This window comes from Cystoisospora suis (genome assembly GCF_002600585.1).
Source record: "Cystoisospora suis strain Wien I chromosome Unknown contig_4917, whole genome shotgun sequence".
Lineage (NCBI taxonomy): Eukaryota > Apicomplexa > Conoidasida > Eucoccidiorida > Sarcocystidae > Cystoisospora > Cystoisospora suis.
The window spans coordinates 38720-53831 of NW_027157709.1; the positions used below are offsets into that span (position 1 = coordinate 38720).

At 47.7% G+C, this 15112-nt stretch overlaps 1 protein-coding gene across 1 annotated transcript; it reads left to right on the forward strand.

The window, feature by feature from the left end:
* The first annotated feature begins 31 nt into the window (after window positions 1–31).
* Window positions 32–14879, forward strand: CSUI_008666 (protein kinase (incomplete catalytic triad)). Its single transcript, XM_068068793.1, has 11 exons — window positions 32–1340; window positions 1848–3637; window positions 4330–4503; window positions 4754–4903; window positions 5810–5877; window positions 6649–8674; window positions 10003–10125; window positions 10225–10305; window positions 10598–10971; window positions 11739–12126; window positions 12833–14879. Exons 1-9 carry the CDS (start codon window positions 356–358, stop codon window positions 10697–10699), a joined length of 5499 nt encoding a protein of 1832 aa, XP_067919237.1. The 5' UTR covers window positions 32–355; the 3' UTR covers window positions 10700–10971; window positions 11739–12126; window positions 12833–14879.
* The last annotated feature ends 233 nt before the right edge of the window (window positions 14880–15112 follow it).

The following is a 15112-nucleotide window of genomic DNA, read 5'->3' on the forward strand; positions in this document are numbered from 1 at the left end:
GTCGTTCTAAGCTTGAGTCCAACATTCATCCCGGTGAACAGCCGCGACCGTAACATGTTGGTTTTTTACGTCGCTCTCTGTCTTTCAGAGTAAGCGCGAGCTTTTACTTCGAGTGCGTGTTGTCATTTCACACCGTTGGCAGGCGGCGCATCTTCCTGTTTCTGTGTCTGTTCTGATACTAGGGCGGCTGCAGAATGCGTGAACGGGCGGCGAAGAGTGGTTTCGTGTTGGGCCACAACGGTACTTTTTGAGCGGTGTCCGGTTCGGCGGGGCCCAGCGCCCCGTCATTACTGCTGTGGTGGGAGTTAGATGCGCGTGGGCCCAGGCCCTCCCTTTCTGTTTGCTTACGAGCAGAATGCATCCTCCGGCTCTTTGTGTTACATTAGTGCTGCAGCACCTTCCTTCGATCTGCGTCGTCCTTCCAGGCACCTTCTCACCCCCTGCAAACACGCCTTCTCCAGCGGACTGTTGCTCTGAACTCAGATCCGCAGGAGCAGGGACTTCTCCTGTTGGAGCCGTTCATCGTCCCGCCACCCCATCCCAACACCGTGAGCGTGGCCGCCCACGAGCATGTCAAGATACTTCGAAGCCGTCGCACCGGCGATGGCACTCCAGATTGCATCGGCGGATACCGGACCCTGGCGGTGATGATGGAACTCCTCACGGAGACGCACCCAGCGTAGACGGATCTTTGGGTTGCGTTTTCGGGACACGCGCTGCTACTCGTATACAGCCTTCAGCAAAGGCCCGATCTGACTGGAGGAAACGACGATGCGGGGGATTCCATCTTCCTTCTCGTGGCCCGTCGTCAAGAATCGTGTTGGCAACTTACAAGTGCTTTGTTGAGGGGGGACATTCACCTTTTGGCGTCAAGGTACGCCTCAAAGAACCAAGCTGGATGGCCCCGCCAACAGCACCCGTCGAATGTACTCTACCGTTACCGGCCCAGGTCGCGACGTCGAACGGTGCCGTTAAGTGTAACATCAGGAAAACTTCTCGCGGGGGGCCGCACGCCGACTTCTTCCCTCCGCTCCCCGAGAAAGATGAGCGGCTTCTGCTGCGAAATTTGTCCACACCAGCACGGACATACCTCAGTCTTTGTAAACAGTGCCCGCACTCGGAGAAGAGATCTGATATGACATGCTTTTCGCTCTGTGTGTGTACTGTTGGGGCTCCTTACGGAAATGCCCGAGTGCGGGTCACGACAACGTTACGACCATATACTACTTCGGTGAAAGTCCTCAAGAGCACCGATGTCGGGAGATCTACTTCGTCATTCTTTCTCTTGTGGGTTCTCCCTTCCCCGTCTTTCATTTATATGTCAGCAGGTCGTAGCCTCGGTGAGTATACACAAGCCTCCTGTTAGTTCAAGCGGCGAGCGAGGCTGAAGTGTAGTGGGTCTATCAGGCCCGCCGTCACTGTTCCGTATGGATTTTCAAACGGATGACGGTGGGCAAGCCGCCCAGTGCTAACCGCTGTTTCATGTCTTCCGGTTGTATGGCCACAGTTGTGCGATGCTCTGTCCAGTATTATGATGCAGACATTCTGCCTTTCTGTTAGCTCTCAGGACGCTCTGTAGTGTCTTTATGTCCGTCATGCTTCTTCGTCGGAGGCGGGGCTTTTTCTTTATCTCGGTCGTGTCGAATGCTTACTCAGACTATGCTCCTTTCGTCTGTTCCGGAAGATCCGACGTCCAACCTGGTGAAGTCGTGCTACCGTCTCTCGTTCTCACCTTTCTGTCTTGTGTCGTGCCCTCGTCTTTCTTGTTTCGCTTTTTGTTCTTCCACTTCTTCCCCGTTGAGGCTCTTTGCTCTGCTCTCTTTTTCCATCTGTTTTTGTGTGGTCAGGTGCGTCTATTTTCGACCAGATGAGACTAGAAGATCTGGCTTCTTCTTCGAACGCGTACATATTCGGGAGACCTGTTGACGCCACTCCCGGTGCTGAAGAGGACACTCGGCTTCCTGAGAATAGAATGGAGGTGTTCCAACAGCCTGAATCTATGGAGAATGAGACTACCCTGATGGTGATCTTTCTACTCGTCTCTGCGAGCATCTCTCTCTGTTACATTGTTTGCGCGTGTTACGGGGGAAGAAGAAAGAAAAGTCCTTCCTCTCTCACTTACCAAGGCCCCTCTTCTGTTTTTTCCTCCATTTCGTCTTCTTCTCACTCGTCGACCTGCTGGCGTTCTCTCATTTGTAATGGAGAAAGCGATACTCGTGCTGATGTAACTTCGTCTTTCCCCAGTGGGACTCTGATGAACTCTCAGCGCCCGCTTCTTTCTTCTCCTGGTCTCAGAGACAGTCTTCCGTCTTCATCTTGTGATGACGTCGTGGTATTGTCTCCTTCAGGAACAGCCTCTCCTGTCCCTGATGAAACAGCTCACCAGCTTACAAGACAGGCCGGTACCTTCCAGGAGGGTATTCTCTCTACTACCCTTCTAACTCATGCTGCCACAGCAGCTGCAGCTGTCTATCTGACGGTAGCTGGAGGGAAATGTCCGAAGAGGCAGAAGAAAGTCGATGCAGATGCCGTTGACAGCGGAGACTTCACGAGGATCGAGAAGCCGTCCCCGCTTCAGCCAGGAGGAACGGAGACAGACACGGGGAGGGTACATGAGAGCGGGTTTTGCTTCTTTTTTCTCACATCCTCTCGTATCTTCCCTTCATGTTGCTCTACATCCCCTTATTCTCCTTCAGTCATCCTGGGAAGGACAGGGGGAGGAATTTCGTCGTCACAGCAGAGGCGAACTACGTCATCATTATTCTCTCTTGCAAGTGTATCTGTGGTCATCGTTGCCGTCTCCCTAACAGTCCCGGCTGTACCGAGCGTGTCAGGATCGTCAGTGGTCTCCTCGTCTCCTTTGCCCGACATGCCAGGAACATTTTCAAATGGGGGAACGGAGAAGGGAGAAAAGACAGAAAAAAGTGTGTTTTCTTCATCGCATGACTCATCGTCTTCTCTTCCGTTCTTCTCTTTTTCTCCGGCGTCGAGGTGGTTTGGTTATGCCGCATCAAGCAACCCAGTAGAGCACCAAAATGCAGTTGAGCTGTCTGTACACGAGCAGTACGATGGAAGCATGATGACAACGACGAAGTCTTTCTCGGGGTTTTCGTCTCTTGTCCAAAATGTCGTGAGAAGATTTCAGGATGCAGTCACTCGAGAACTTTCTCCTCTCGCTTCTGTGCCTCAGTCTTCGTCGCCTGGAGTGCCAGGGAGTCACACGTCTTACTCTTCTCCTGCTGGTCTATACGACTTCTCTTTCATCTCGAAAATCTCACAGAGAAATGGCCCGACGACGGGGGGCTCTACTCCTCCACCTCGTAGGTCGAGTGTAGAAAGTGCTGAAGGCGAGGGAGGTACGTCAGTAGGAGAAGGAGGGGTAGAAGAACATGGGAAGAAGCATCTGAAGAAGAAAATTCGTTTCTTTTCTACTCCCGAGGCGATGGGAGCAGATAAAGAGGACTCCAGACATATACGTCATCTTCAACTTCCGTTGACAAGCGATAATCTAGTTGCTCTCGCTGTACTGGCGTTTCTATGCGGACTCGGATGTGTATACATTGTTAAGATATCTCTCGGCTACGCGAGGTCTTGTAAATGTAAACTCTGTAAAGGCGATTATATTCTTCAGTATAAGGTATGTCTGCGAATGGAAACAGGGGGATGATACACATAGATTCTTTGGCTACTCGACGCTTATGCGGCGTTCTATGAATGAGTCAAATCTATTTCAGTCGTGTAGTACAAGGTTATGTGCTACACAGATGTCCTCACGTCGGCAGAGAGGGTTAAAGGGAGGGGGCGGTTGGGAGGGTGCAGAACTGGATCTGTGTTCCTCTCAAGAGAGTGATGGAATGTGAGGAAAGGCGCGATCCTCACTGAAGAAGCTTAAACTGTAGTGGAGATGGACTGTGAGGCAGTTCTCAGCTTGTCACGACCGTCAGACAGTAGTCCGCCGTGTTCGTGTTCCCGTTGATCTAGTGAAAGCAGGGGTTTCTTTGTAGGTGTTTCTGTATATCCGTGTGAGCGCTTGGGTACATGCATGCATGTCCGTATGTATAGATAGCCATGGCTAACTTACTAGAACAACTGACTTAAGAGCACCGTCGTTATTCACGGTGTCGTAGGTGCTTTGTACGTAAACTCGGTGGTTCCATTCCTACAGATCATGATGTGTACGTTCACGGGGAGAGAGTTCTCTTTGTTCGTCGCTTGATGCCTTCTATCTCTTTAGAGAGGGGATTTTCTGCGTACGCACATTCGATGCGTGCACGTACGCATAGCTAAGCGTTCCCCGGAGTATATTTGGTTGTTTGTTCCCTGTTTCAGTTGGGAAGCGGCGGCTATGGCACGGTGTGGGTCATCAAGAGAAGAAGGAGAGGAGAGACAAGCAGGGAAGATTCCTTAGCTGTTCTGAAGAAGATACAAGTTGAAGACATAACAGAAGCCGACTCTTACCAGCAAGAAGCTAGACGCCTAGCAAATCTTGCTCATCGATATATCGTAAGTGCTGAGGCCACATCTAGTTCCGGATGGAACATAGAGAGATAGAGCTCCACATTCTACCGATGTTTCTATGTACCCTCATGTATTTACACTATCTATCTAGTCCATCTCTGATTGTCTCTGTAGGGATGTGTACGTAGATGTTCAATGTGTGCGTAGCTCCGAACGACTGAAGATGCTCGCTGTACAACGTCTGCCTCTCAAGGGACAAGGTTTTCCTCGACTCTCTTGTTCTTATTCTCTTCAGGTTGGCTATGAAACAGACTTCATACACCGCGAACAGGCTTTCGGTTCTGTTGAAGCGAAGATTTACTTCATGATTGTCATGGAATACTGTCCAAACGGAGATCTTAAGCAGTTAATTGACCGGTCGTATCGTAATCTCACAGAGAAACGGGTAGGTTCGTTCTGCCTCGTTAGCACGGAGAGACTTCATTTTTCGTCTGCAGATGTCCCTTCGATAACATTGCCCTCTGGGAGGATCCTGCACTCTATCTATCTATCTATCTAGGTAGGCAGGCAGTGACGTGATACTTTTGCTGACCATTTCGGGTAGGCATCGTCTTTTCCAGTGAAGCCTAAGATCACGACGCCCAGAGTGAAGGTAGCAACACCCATAGGTATCTGTATATTTCTGTATCTACGGCTATAGGTGCATGTACACTGTAGCAAGCAGAAGGACAGCTCTCCGGAGTGTAGATCTGTTGATGCCCCGACAGCCGTTTGACTGACTCTCGATGAACATCTGTAGAGATTATTTGGACTCTGCGCTTTAGAGGCGACTGCGTTTTCGGGACGTGTCTTGTATGTGAGACCGGAGGCAAACCTTTACTTCATTTCAATCCCCCCCGTTCCACATAGGTGTATATGTACTTAGAACAGCCCTTCCCCTTTCCTTTCTATGGTAGTGATTGAACGAGTGTTTGATTAAACTATGACGTCTTACATGCTTTCGCTTGCTTCTCTCTTTGCTTTCATGTGTATGTCCAGCTTAGCGGCGGATCGGAGGACGGGACTCAATGTATATATGCCAGTGTATAGTTTGCTTCCTGTCTGTATCAATTCGTGCGGTGTCATCGCACACGTAAGCGAAAGCTATAAATTCGTGTGTACGTACACAAAGATGTACTTCTACATTTGTCTTGCTTGGCTGCAGTCTCATGTATATATATATATATATCCGTACTTGCCTGTATATATGACTGATGTTGTTGGCGAGAAGTACACTTGAGGTGCAAGATCTCCGAAAAGATGCGAAAAGCCATTTCTTTCGATGAGTGGTCTTCTTCATTCGTGTTCACAGATTCGATATTGGTTCAGCCAGCTTGTACAAGCCGTCCACTATCTTCATGAGCAGAACGTCATTCACAGGTCTGGAAGGAGAAGCGATCATCACGAGTGCTTCACATTTGTTTTTCTGGACACATCTTGAGGACTAGTTTTTTTGAAAAAGACCTCTCGGGAGAGAAAAGCCGTTTTTAATTCTCTGTTGTAAGGCTGAGCTGCCTACTTGAATGGTGCAGCTTAGCAAGAAGCTTTTCTCTTCAGCATGAACTCTATTCATAGACTGTGTGTAGAGACATCACCAGAACGTAGCTTTGTGTGTATTATGGATAGCTAGCCAGAGACCTCGTTTTATGAAAAGCGGATGTGAAAGGTTCAGTTTCTAGGGGTGAGAATGTAGATTTCTGGAACTCTAAGCCGGAGCTACTTTACAGGAGCAGAGTGGTAGACACAGATGATGAATAGAAAGAGAAATGCTTCTATTCTCAGGTTTTTCCTTCCCGGCAAGAGGTCTTGTGAGTCATATGAGAAAGGTCCTGCTTCCTTAGCTTTCATGGCAAGGATTTTATGAAGTTTCATTCAGCAGAATGCATATAAGAAACCGTGAGGGAGGAGTTCGCAGCGCCCAGTATTGATGTACAACAGACGTTCTCCAATGCTAATGCTTGATCGCAAAGGACTACGTTATTCACTTGTGTATCGTTTTTACACTAATAAGTCGGGAACCGCTATTACAGAGGAGTCCGATACGGATTGACTTGCTCTATTATCCCCTTCCCTCTTCTTTTGATGATCGAGTTGTTCCATGGTCTCGCCTTGTCGTTGGGGGTTTGTTTGTTTCCTTCTGTTTCTCTTCAGAGACATCAAATCCCAGAATGTGTTTCTAGCCCGTGATGGTTCCATTCGCTTAGGAGATTTTGGTTTAAGCCGAGCGACTGCACCTCCTCGTCTTCCGTATCATCGTCAGACGTCAGGTCATCTTGTAGGGGTCGGAAATAATTCTACAAGTGTAGGCATGTCTCCTTTCTGTTCGGCTTCTTCTTCTGCTCTTGCTCCGCATTTTCATCATCTTCATGCTCCTCATTATAGCAGTTTATCGAGACATCATGATGTAAAGACATCTAACCCCTTGTTACCTAATAGAAGTACACTTTCTTGTTCGACAACGAAGCTTATGGATGTCGCCACTCAAAGTGGGGGACCATCCCTTGACATGATCTCGTTATCTGCATCATCTTCTCCTCTACAGAATCCCTTTCATTCTTCAATAGGAGATAGCGGCCATCACCATCATCATCATTGTGACTTATATCCAGAGGTGGTGAACTCCAAGGCTTTCTCGTTTCTTCCTCCTTCAGCAGCTCCTGCTGCTGCTCCTGGGGGAATACTGTCGCTGCACTCGATACCTTTTGAACAGGGAAGACTCTGTGAGACCTCGAAGACATGTAAGAAGACAGGAGAGAAAGGTGAAAGGGGTATCATCTCTTTTGTGCAAGCTAAAGGGGTAGTTGGACGGAAATCTTCTTTATCACTCGCTCCAAGTCATCATTCTTGTCTTGTGACGAGAAGAAGGAAAGCGGGAGTACGACAAGAAGAAGAAGACGAAGGCGTGCAGGAAGAAGAATCTCCATTTGAAGAAAGAAAAGATACGTATGAACACCCTCTTCATCCTACACGTATGCTAATACCTCGTGACGATCAACACCATCATCCTGTTCATCCTCTTCATCCTCACCATGAAGAAGAAATCTATAGCGCTACAACGACAACGACGTCACCTGTGGGGAATTCATCGGTTCCTCGATTTCAATGGTTCAGGCATTTTCGCATGTGTTTGCCAACGAAGTTACACTTTTTCAGTGAAGAGAATTCTAAGACTCTTCTAAGGGGCTTAAGAGGAGATAAACATCCTTTGCGAGTATCTCCAGGTACTCTTCATCAGCAACAGGGGGGACGAAAATCTCATTCGTGCTATTCTCTATTCTCTTCTTCCTCGTCCTCTCGGATTCCATCTATGGTGCCGGAAGAACAGCATGCTGCTCATCCAGGGGGTTTATTAGAGAAGAAACTAATGAGGTTCGGAGAGGAAAAAGATCTGAGGAAAGAAAGGATACTCATATCAAAGGAGAAAGAACAGTATGAACTAAAGGAAGAAAGAGGAGGAGGCATCAATTATGCACTGTTAAAGAAGTCAGGTGGGCAAGAGGATAGCCATGATGAAAATCAGAAGAAGAGTCTTAGAATCTCATGGGGGGAGAAGGAATCTACCCTGTCGTCATTCCTAGGGTATCTACTTCGTTTCTTAAGATCTTTGTTGACGTTTGGATCAAAACTATGGCGATCAGAAGCTTCAAAGAGAATGGAAACTCATGTGCCCGCATCGTACGACGACCTGCTTATCTCATTCCGAGAAGCGATCCGGCAACGTGGATTGTTTGCTGCGGTGTATCTGCAGCTCAAGATTTGGTTCCAGATGATTCTGGACTCCTTTGGACATCTCGTCTTTGAAGTTGTTCCTCAGACAGTCACAGGCTTTCTCTTCAGTCAGTCGTCCTCTCTCTCTTATAGTGGCAGTACGCTTTCTATACGGGACGTATCTCCATCACTGTCAGATGGCGGTGGTCTTGGTATTGTCGAGGAACGCCATCGCGATTTTCCTCCTTCTACGGGTCTGAGAAGAAGACTTCTAGAAGAGAAAAGAAGAATGAAGCGTGAATTACTCATCTCGAAACCGGAGCCACGTAGAGGGCTCTTAGCCACGGGAACAACCACGAGATACATAACAACAACAGCCTGCGGTTCAGCTTCGGTCATGTCCCAGGCTGGAACGGATTGTTATATGGCACCTGAGATTCTCTCTGAATCGCCGAAGTACGGAAAACCTGTAAGGAAGCCTACCAGACATACCACACCGACGGACCACTGTTTCAACAGACATGGATGTGCATCTCTATGTGTCTGTGTGTACGTATGTGGGTTCTCGAGTCTATATAGTTATGTATGCGCATGCGTGTGTCTCCATGTATGTGTCCACATATCTGTTTATATACAGATATGTACATCTGTATTTACGTCTCCATGCGCACATGTGGATATAGGTTTGCATATCTCCATTTGGGTCTAAGTCCTCTTTGAATGCCTTGATCTTTCTCCTTACATGTGAGTGATATTGAAGGCCGCCTTTTTACTTAGCATGTGACTGTGGGTTGTCTTGTCCAGGCAGACATGTGGTCGTTAGGGTGCGTCTTGCTAGAGCTTTGCTCGGGGATCTTCATGTGGGAGCTTGAAACTCCCTTAGCGATGCTGGTACTCGATTCTGAAGACCCTGCGCAGTTTCTTGATCAGTTCATAGACACTCACCTACCTCATAACGTCATTGGAGATGGGACCAAGCGTCTCATCAAAATGCTTTTACAACCTGGTAAGACTCGTCTAAGCTTTTTCCTCGTCTTATCTAACAGCAACTCTAGCCAACCTATGGGATGTCAGCTCTTTCTTGTTTCGGAAATGATGTACCTCTGGAATTCCTCTCTGTCTCAGCTTCTTGAGGCGTGTAAATCTGTCTGTGTATAAGCTTGATTAGTTGTATTTCAGCAGTAGGAGGAAATGGTGAGGTATTTCCTTCGTGATTAGTATTGGTGTTGATGCATTGCAGGGAACGCTCTTAGGTCTCTTACTCTTCCTCATCTGTCTTCTTACATGCATGCGTGCACATACACGTGTGATGCGAATATGTCGTGTACAGATTCAGCGTTTTTCTCTATCACCTGCTATCCCCGCAGGGGTGTCACGCCTTCTGGTCACTATGTACACTCCGTCTCTATACTACTACTACATGTGTCCATATCTGTATGTATGTATCTATACCGTATCCTGTTCGTTCTTTACGACATGCATATGTGTGCATCCACATACACCGCGTCTTGTGTGCGTGTGTGTATCACCTATTCTCGTGTACGGGCGCTTACTCCGTAGGCGATTTTGCGTGTCTTTCTCTGTACAGACGTATCTCATACATTAAGACTATACTCCATCAATGTCGCACAACGGTTGCTGCTTCTTGTTGATATATTTCCTGTCCTGTCATCTTTTTTCTTACTAGATCTCTCCATGTCAGCTCCCCTCTCAGGAGTCTGTGTTTCATCATCCTTGTGTGGCTGGATCTTTGTTTTCTTTCTTTCTTCCTTCTCGGCTCTCTTCATCTCTTTTCAGACCCAAGTAATCGGCCAAAGGCTTCCTTCCTGCTTCGATGTAAATACTTCAGGCGGTCATTCAAAGTCTGTGTCTTCCCTCTCGCTTGGTCTCCTTCTCTTTCTCTCAATCCTCCCTCGTCTCGTAAGACATCTGAGAAGAATTCCACAACGAGTGCAGTTCATAGCAATAGTAGTAGTAGTGGTACGAGTGTTGTTTCGTCTTCTACAACGGATTGTGCAGGGACGAACAGAGGAGAAGGAAAAGAAGGAGAAGACCATCCAGGTGATCGGGATAAGTCACAAGATGAACAAGACTCTTCAGGTAAGTTAGTCTTTCAGCAGACCACACGACAATAAATCTACACGCAATAAGACAGACACAGAATTGAATTGAACATCATTGAGGAAGGAAAGGTCCGTTTCTTTACCTGAGCCGCCATACACTGAAAGTGAAGAGTTAACCTTCCTTCTTCACACCTGCTGTTCATATCAGAGACATAGGTTTTAGAGTTACAACTACTCACGCCGAGTAGCTATACGTGATTCTCCAAAAATAGACGACAAAAACGCGGCCGTAGACTCCTTCCCCCTTGCCCGTCTCGTCTATCTTCCAGGGGGCGACTTCTATTCAAATCCTTTCCGGAGTTTCTGGAGAAGAGGCAGTCAAAGAAGTGACGAAAGCAGTACTACGGGTGTGTCAGAGAAGAAGAAGGTAGAAGATTGCACCAGGAAACGACAAGGGGAGGAGGAGGAGCGTAAGAAAAAAAAGAAGAAGAAGGAAGAATCTGAAGACTTGATGGCTGTATCGCTTGATCTTTCCCTTATTGATCCAAGTTGTTGGAATATTGTCTATCGACGTAAAACAGGGAAAGAGCTAGGTGGAGGAGGAAGAGAAGGAGGGGATGCTGTTCCTTCTGAAGTGGAAGGTGCTGGATATGAGGGCTTACCTGCGGCAGACATCAGTGGCTATAAAACAGCTGCCCAGCCGGTAAGCATTCTAAGGAGGAGACACACCCAGACACACGCGTACGTTATGGCTTTTCTGAAGCTCTCTACATTGGCCTGCTCATAGACGAACCTTACAGATGCGGCTAGTAGGAGGTAAATGTGTTACGTGGTGATGTCAGAGATTCAAGCGGGTAAGGAAAGGAGAGCGAGAGGGCTCTTCTGTAGAGGGGGGAGTAGAACACTCTAGTCGTCCCACGTGAAAAATATCATCAGGTATCTTGTTTCATCCGGATAGTATCAAGATACGCCTCTTCTCTTCGTCCTTCTTTGGCAACTCATGCACTCCACTTTTCTTCTTCTGTCCTCTCTGGTCGACTCCCTCTCCCTGTTAAATTCCTCTTAACTTGTCTGTTGTTTCGTTTGAGGCTTGCAAGATTCCGTGGCTTTCTCGCTGCCTTCTCTTCATCCTGTTGTAGTGCAGAACTGGCATAGTCGAGGGGAGAAGGATGGCGGTCGAATGCAGTAGGCCTCCCGTGTGTGTATAGACATATGTTGATTACACAAACGGGCCGTCTTTCCTTTGTCAGTGATATGTCTGTATATCGATACGGCCTCCCTCCGGAGGTAGACTGCTTCAGAGATAGATGCGTGATTTTGTTTGCGTCAAGGATGCCTATACATGTATACATACGCTCTACGCATCGCCGGAGGGACGCTGGCCTTTGAGTCTTAGATGGCTCACTCTCTCTCTATGTATGTCTCTGACACTAGTTCTAGTGTTCACATATGCCACGTGTTTTCGTACAGAGATCTCATGGAAGAGCATCATGGGATTTAAGAACATTAAACCTTCGACATCTTTCGAGTGCGCCACTGTGGCTCCGAGACGAAGGATACCCATCTATATGCTCTCTTTCTCTTGGTACGTCAGCCGCTGATGTAGTCCCTGTCGGTGGCGATGTCACAACAGACTCTCCAAGCTGTTGTTACGATTCTTCCCCTCTCATTCATGCTCTTCCTGCACCACCAGCTTTACGCCGTGTTCCAGGAAAGTCTGAGAAGAACCAAGGAGAGCTGGGGGTGGTGGCAGGAGGAGGAAGGAGAAATCAAATACATAACAGAAAGTCACAGAGAAGAAGGGGTGAAGGGACTGGCTCTGCTGAGGTGTTGGATGGAAGAGGTGAACTACAGTCTGGTAAGGGCTGCGTCACTACACAGTCGAGTTAGTTTTATTGCGACTTCTCACAGAGCTCAAGTCAGCCGTACATCAGTACGGCGATAACACGTGCTGTTCTAACGATTTCGATTATTTCGTTCCTCCCTTGTTGTAGCTGAACGCATGTCCCAGACAGCTTTTGCTAAGATGACTGTGTATATATCATCATAGTTCAGGCACGCATTTTGCGTAAGCCCGACCGCATGTGATGTGCTTACCACAGTATCCGCGGGATTCCTGTAGCACACCGGATTATTTTTCTTGTTTCTAGCCTGGAAGTCAAGAGTATTCATACTGTATCAAAAGAATCTAAAGCCTTCGGTACGTACATGTACCGAAGGCTTTAGATCTATACGCTAGTGATGGTGTGTTTTGTCTGCGGTATGTTTTTGTAAGTACACTGCCATGGAAAAGAGGATTATAGACAGTGTGCGTTTGTATAGGAGGCTTTCCTGTCTCCACCTCAGAATCGATCTGAACTCAAGTGTATAATCTAAGTGAGTAGAGCAGAACAGCTGAAGAACCCAGAGAAACTGCTGGGAGTAGTAGGCTGCCTGTCCTTCGTTCTTTGTCTTGTTTCGTTTTTCACTGATCTTCTTGGGTTTTTTCGTGTTGTTGACTGTGTGACAGAGGTAAAAACTTTATTTTGCTCTTTGAGCATCCTGTTTGCTTCCTGCTATTGTAGGTTCGGTTGAAGGGAGTTACTCGGAGCTGGCTTCTTCTGTGTCTCCTACTAAGAAAGGGACTCGTCCGCAGCGACGCCGCAGTCGAGGTGAACGTCTAGGAAAACAAAGAAGAGGAGAAAGCTTAGGACAAGGAAGACAGTGCAGTATCGAGGAGTCGAAGAAAAGACACTTGAGTGCAACCGGAGATGGCAATAAGAGAATAGGTTCCAGGTCGAAAGGTAAGGAAGAGAAGCGAGGAAAGGGAGATGCTGCTGTTGCTCCTGAGGAAGACGGATCATCACCAAGCTGTCGGACACCAAAGAGAAACACTCGAACAAGTTTGAGTAGGGAGACAGGAGCAGGGCGAGGAGATGAGGGAGAAGGCGACCATGGAGAGAAGAGAGATCAGGCAAAACAACGGACAGAAGGACGTGGAGAGGCAAGTGGTACTAGAGGAGGAATGCAACGAAGACGAAGATAACTAATGTAAACACGGTGTGGATTTTATTTATATGGATTCTGTGGCTGGAAGCGGGCGTAGAGAGAAACAAGGGGGTTCGGGTGAGAAGGACATTTTTTGCGCGTGAAAAGGAATTACTCAAGCAGCGGGGAGGATGCAAGTGTTCGTAGAGGGGGCGCGAGGATGGTAGGTAGAGAAACAGAACGTCCCCATCATGTTAGGGAGCATAGATCCGAATGCTTGATGGTGAGTAGAGTGTCCTGGAGGGGTGAAGCGGAAGTCTGGTGGTAGGCAGCTCATGGCTGGATTCTGTAGTATACCTCAGGGTGATGTGACAGGTGTGTATGCTTCAGTAGAACCAGTGGAATGTTGATGAGGAGAATTATTTGGTTCAACAGGTTGTCGTCTTGTTGGTTGATCGAAAGGAACGTACCTTGTTTTCTTTCTGTTGGTCAAGCGCGTGAGGATACGTCTCCCCCGCAGTACGCAAATCTTGGTTTAGCCTTGTTAATATCTGTTGTTCTCGTGTACACGTAACTCTTCTGTCTCTCTCCGTGGACACAGACACTCGTATGTAGTACCGATGTCTCGATACCGTTCTAGACTGCGGCGGGGAAATGACGGGGGAAGTCGTCATCCGTCGCGGTGACGTCTTCCTCTCCCCATAGTGTCCGTAGCTAGCTGTTGAGATTCTCTTTCCGAAAAGGTATGAAGGAGATACGAATTCGCCTCAGGGTCTTGGGGTAGACACTAAAGCACGGACGGGGAGGAAGGGGGAATGGTGCCTCAGTGATATCTCGAAGTGAATCCTCACCGGTAAGCTAACAGAAAAAACTGACACTGACAGCTCAAGGTCACTGACCACCTTGGGTGTACACTGTGTCTGTCGTAGCACAGGTGAGTATGGTGTTGAAAGAAAAGAAAGAAGTTCATATTTACATCTCAGCAGTTCTGTCAACTCTTCGAAACCTCCCTGAAGAAGAGGTACTTACCAGAGAGGGTAAGAAGAGGCGTAGCCATGCGTCAAATGATGTCGTACGAAGTTTTTTTTTGAGCGTGCCCCTAGACCGTGTTCCTCTAACCATTGGTAACCTGTCCGTTTAACCACCGGGGAAAGGGGCGGCTGTAGGGCGGCATATGAATTTTTTTTGCTCCTTCTCTCGTGCATGTCTTTTCAATGGTGATTTTTTCGTCGGTGGAGGGGGAAACAAAAGAGATTAAGGCAATTGATTCTTTATTGAGGGGGAAACAAAAGAGATTAAGGCAATTGATTCTTTATTGAGTTCTGCGTGTTTCTTTTCAAAAGGGAAAGAAATCGTGTTCGGGTGCTTAAGAGATTCCTGTTGGAACCGGCTGACAGATGTTTCTTACAGGGCGGAGGACAGGGAGGCGAGTTCTTCCGTCTTCTTGAGAAACGGTGTTGCGGTAGTAGTTGGAGCGAAAAGTCTCTTTCTTTTGGAAGGAATCTGTGTTTTCTTTTCCTCCATACAGTCGGGTGGATGTGTGTTTTTATGTTTATTGTCAATGTAGTGGAGCTGTGCAAAAGCGTAGGGAAAGGAGTAAGCTGCTTAGAACCTTGTTTTCGATCGACGAAGCCAAGAGTGTGTATGCGAACAAACACGGAGACGAAGTAAGAAGGATGGAGAATAAGGCCTTAGGTTGCTTTTTGCCAGAGGAGAAACAGTCTCTTGAATGAGAGACAGCAACTGACACTCTCGATTTCTTTGTGGTGCCCCGAGTTGCTCGTAGTTTGCTTCTGGGCTTGAGACGCGGTCTTACGCATTTGCTGGGGTGTGCTAGCGCCGTCAGCAGAATTGTAATCAGGGCAGATGTCCGAGAC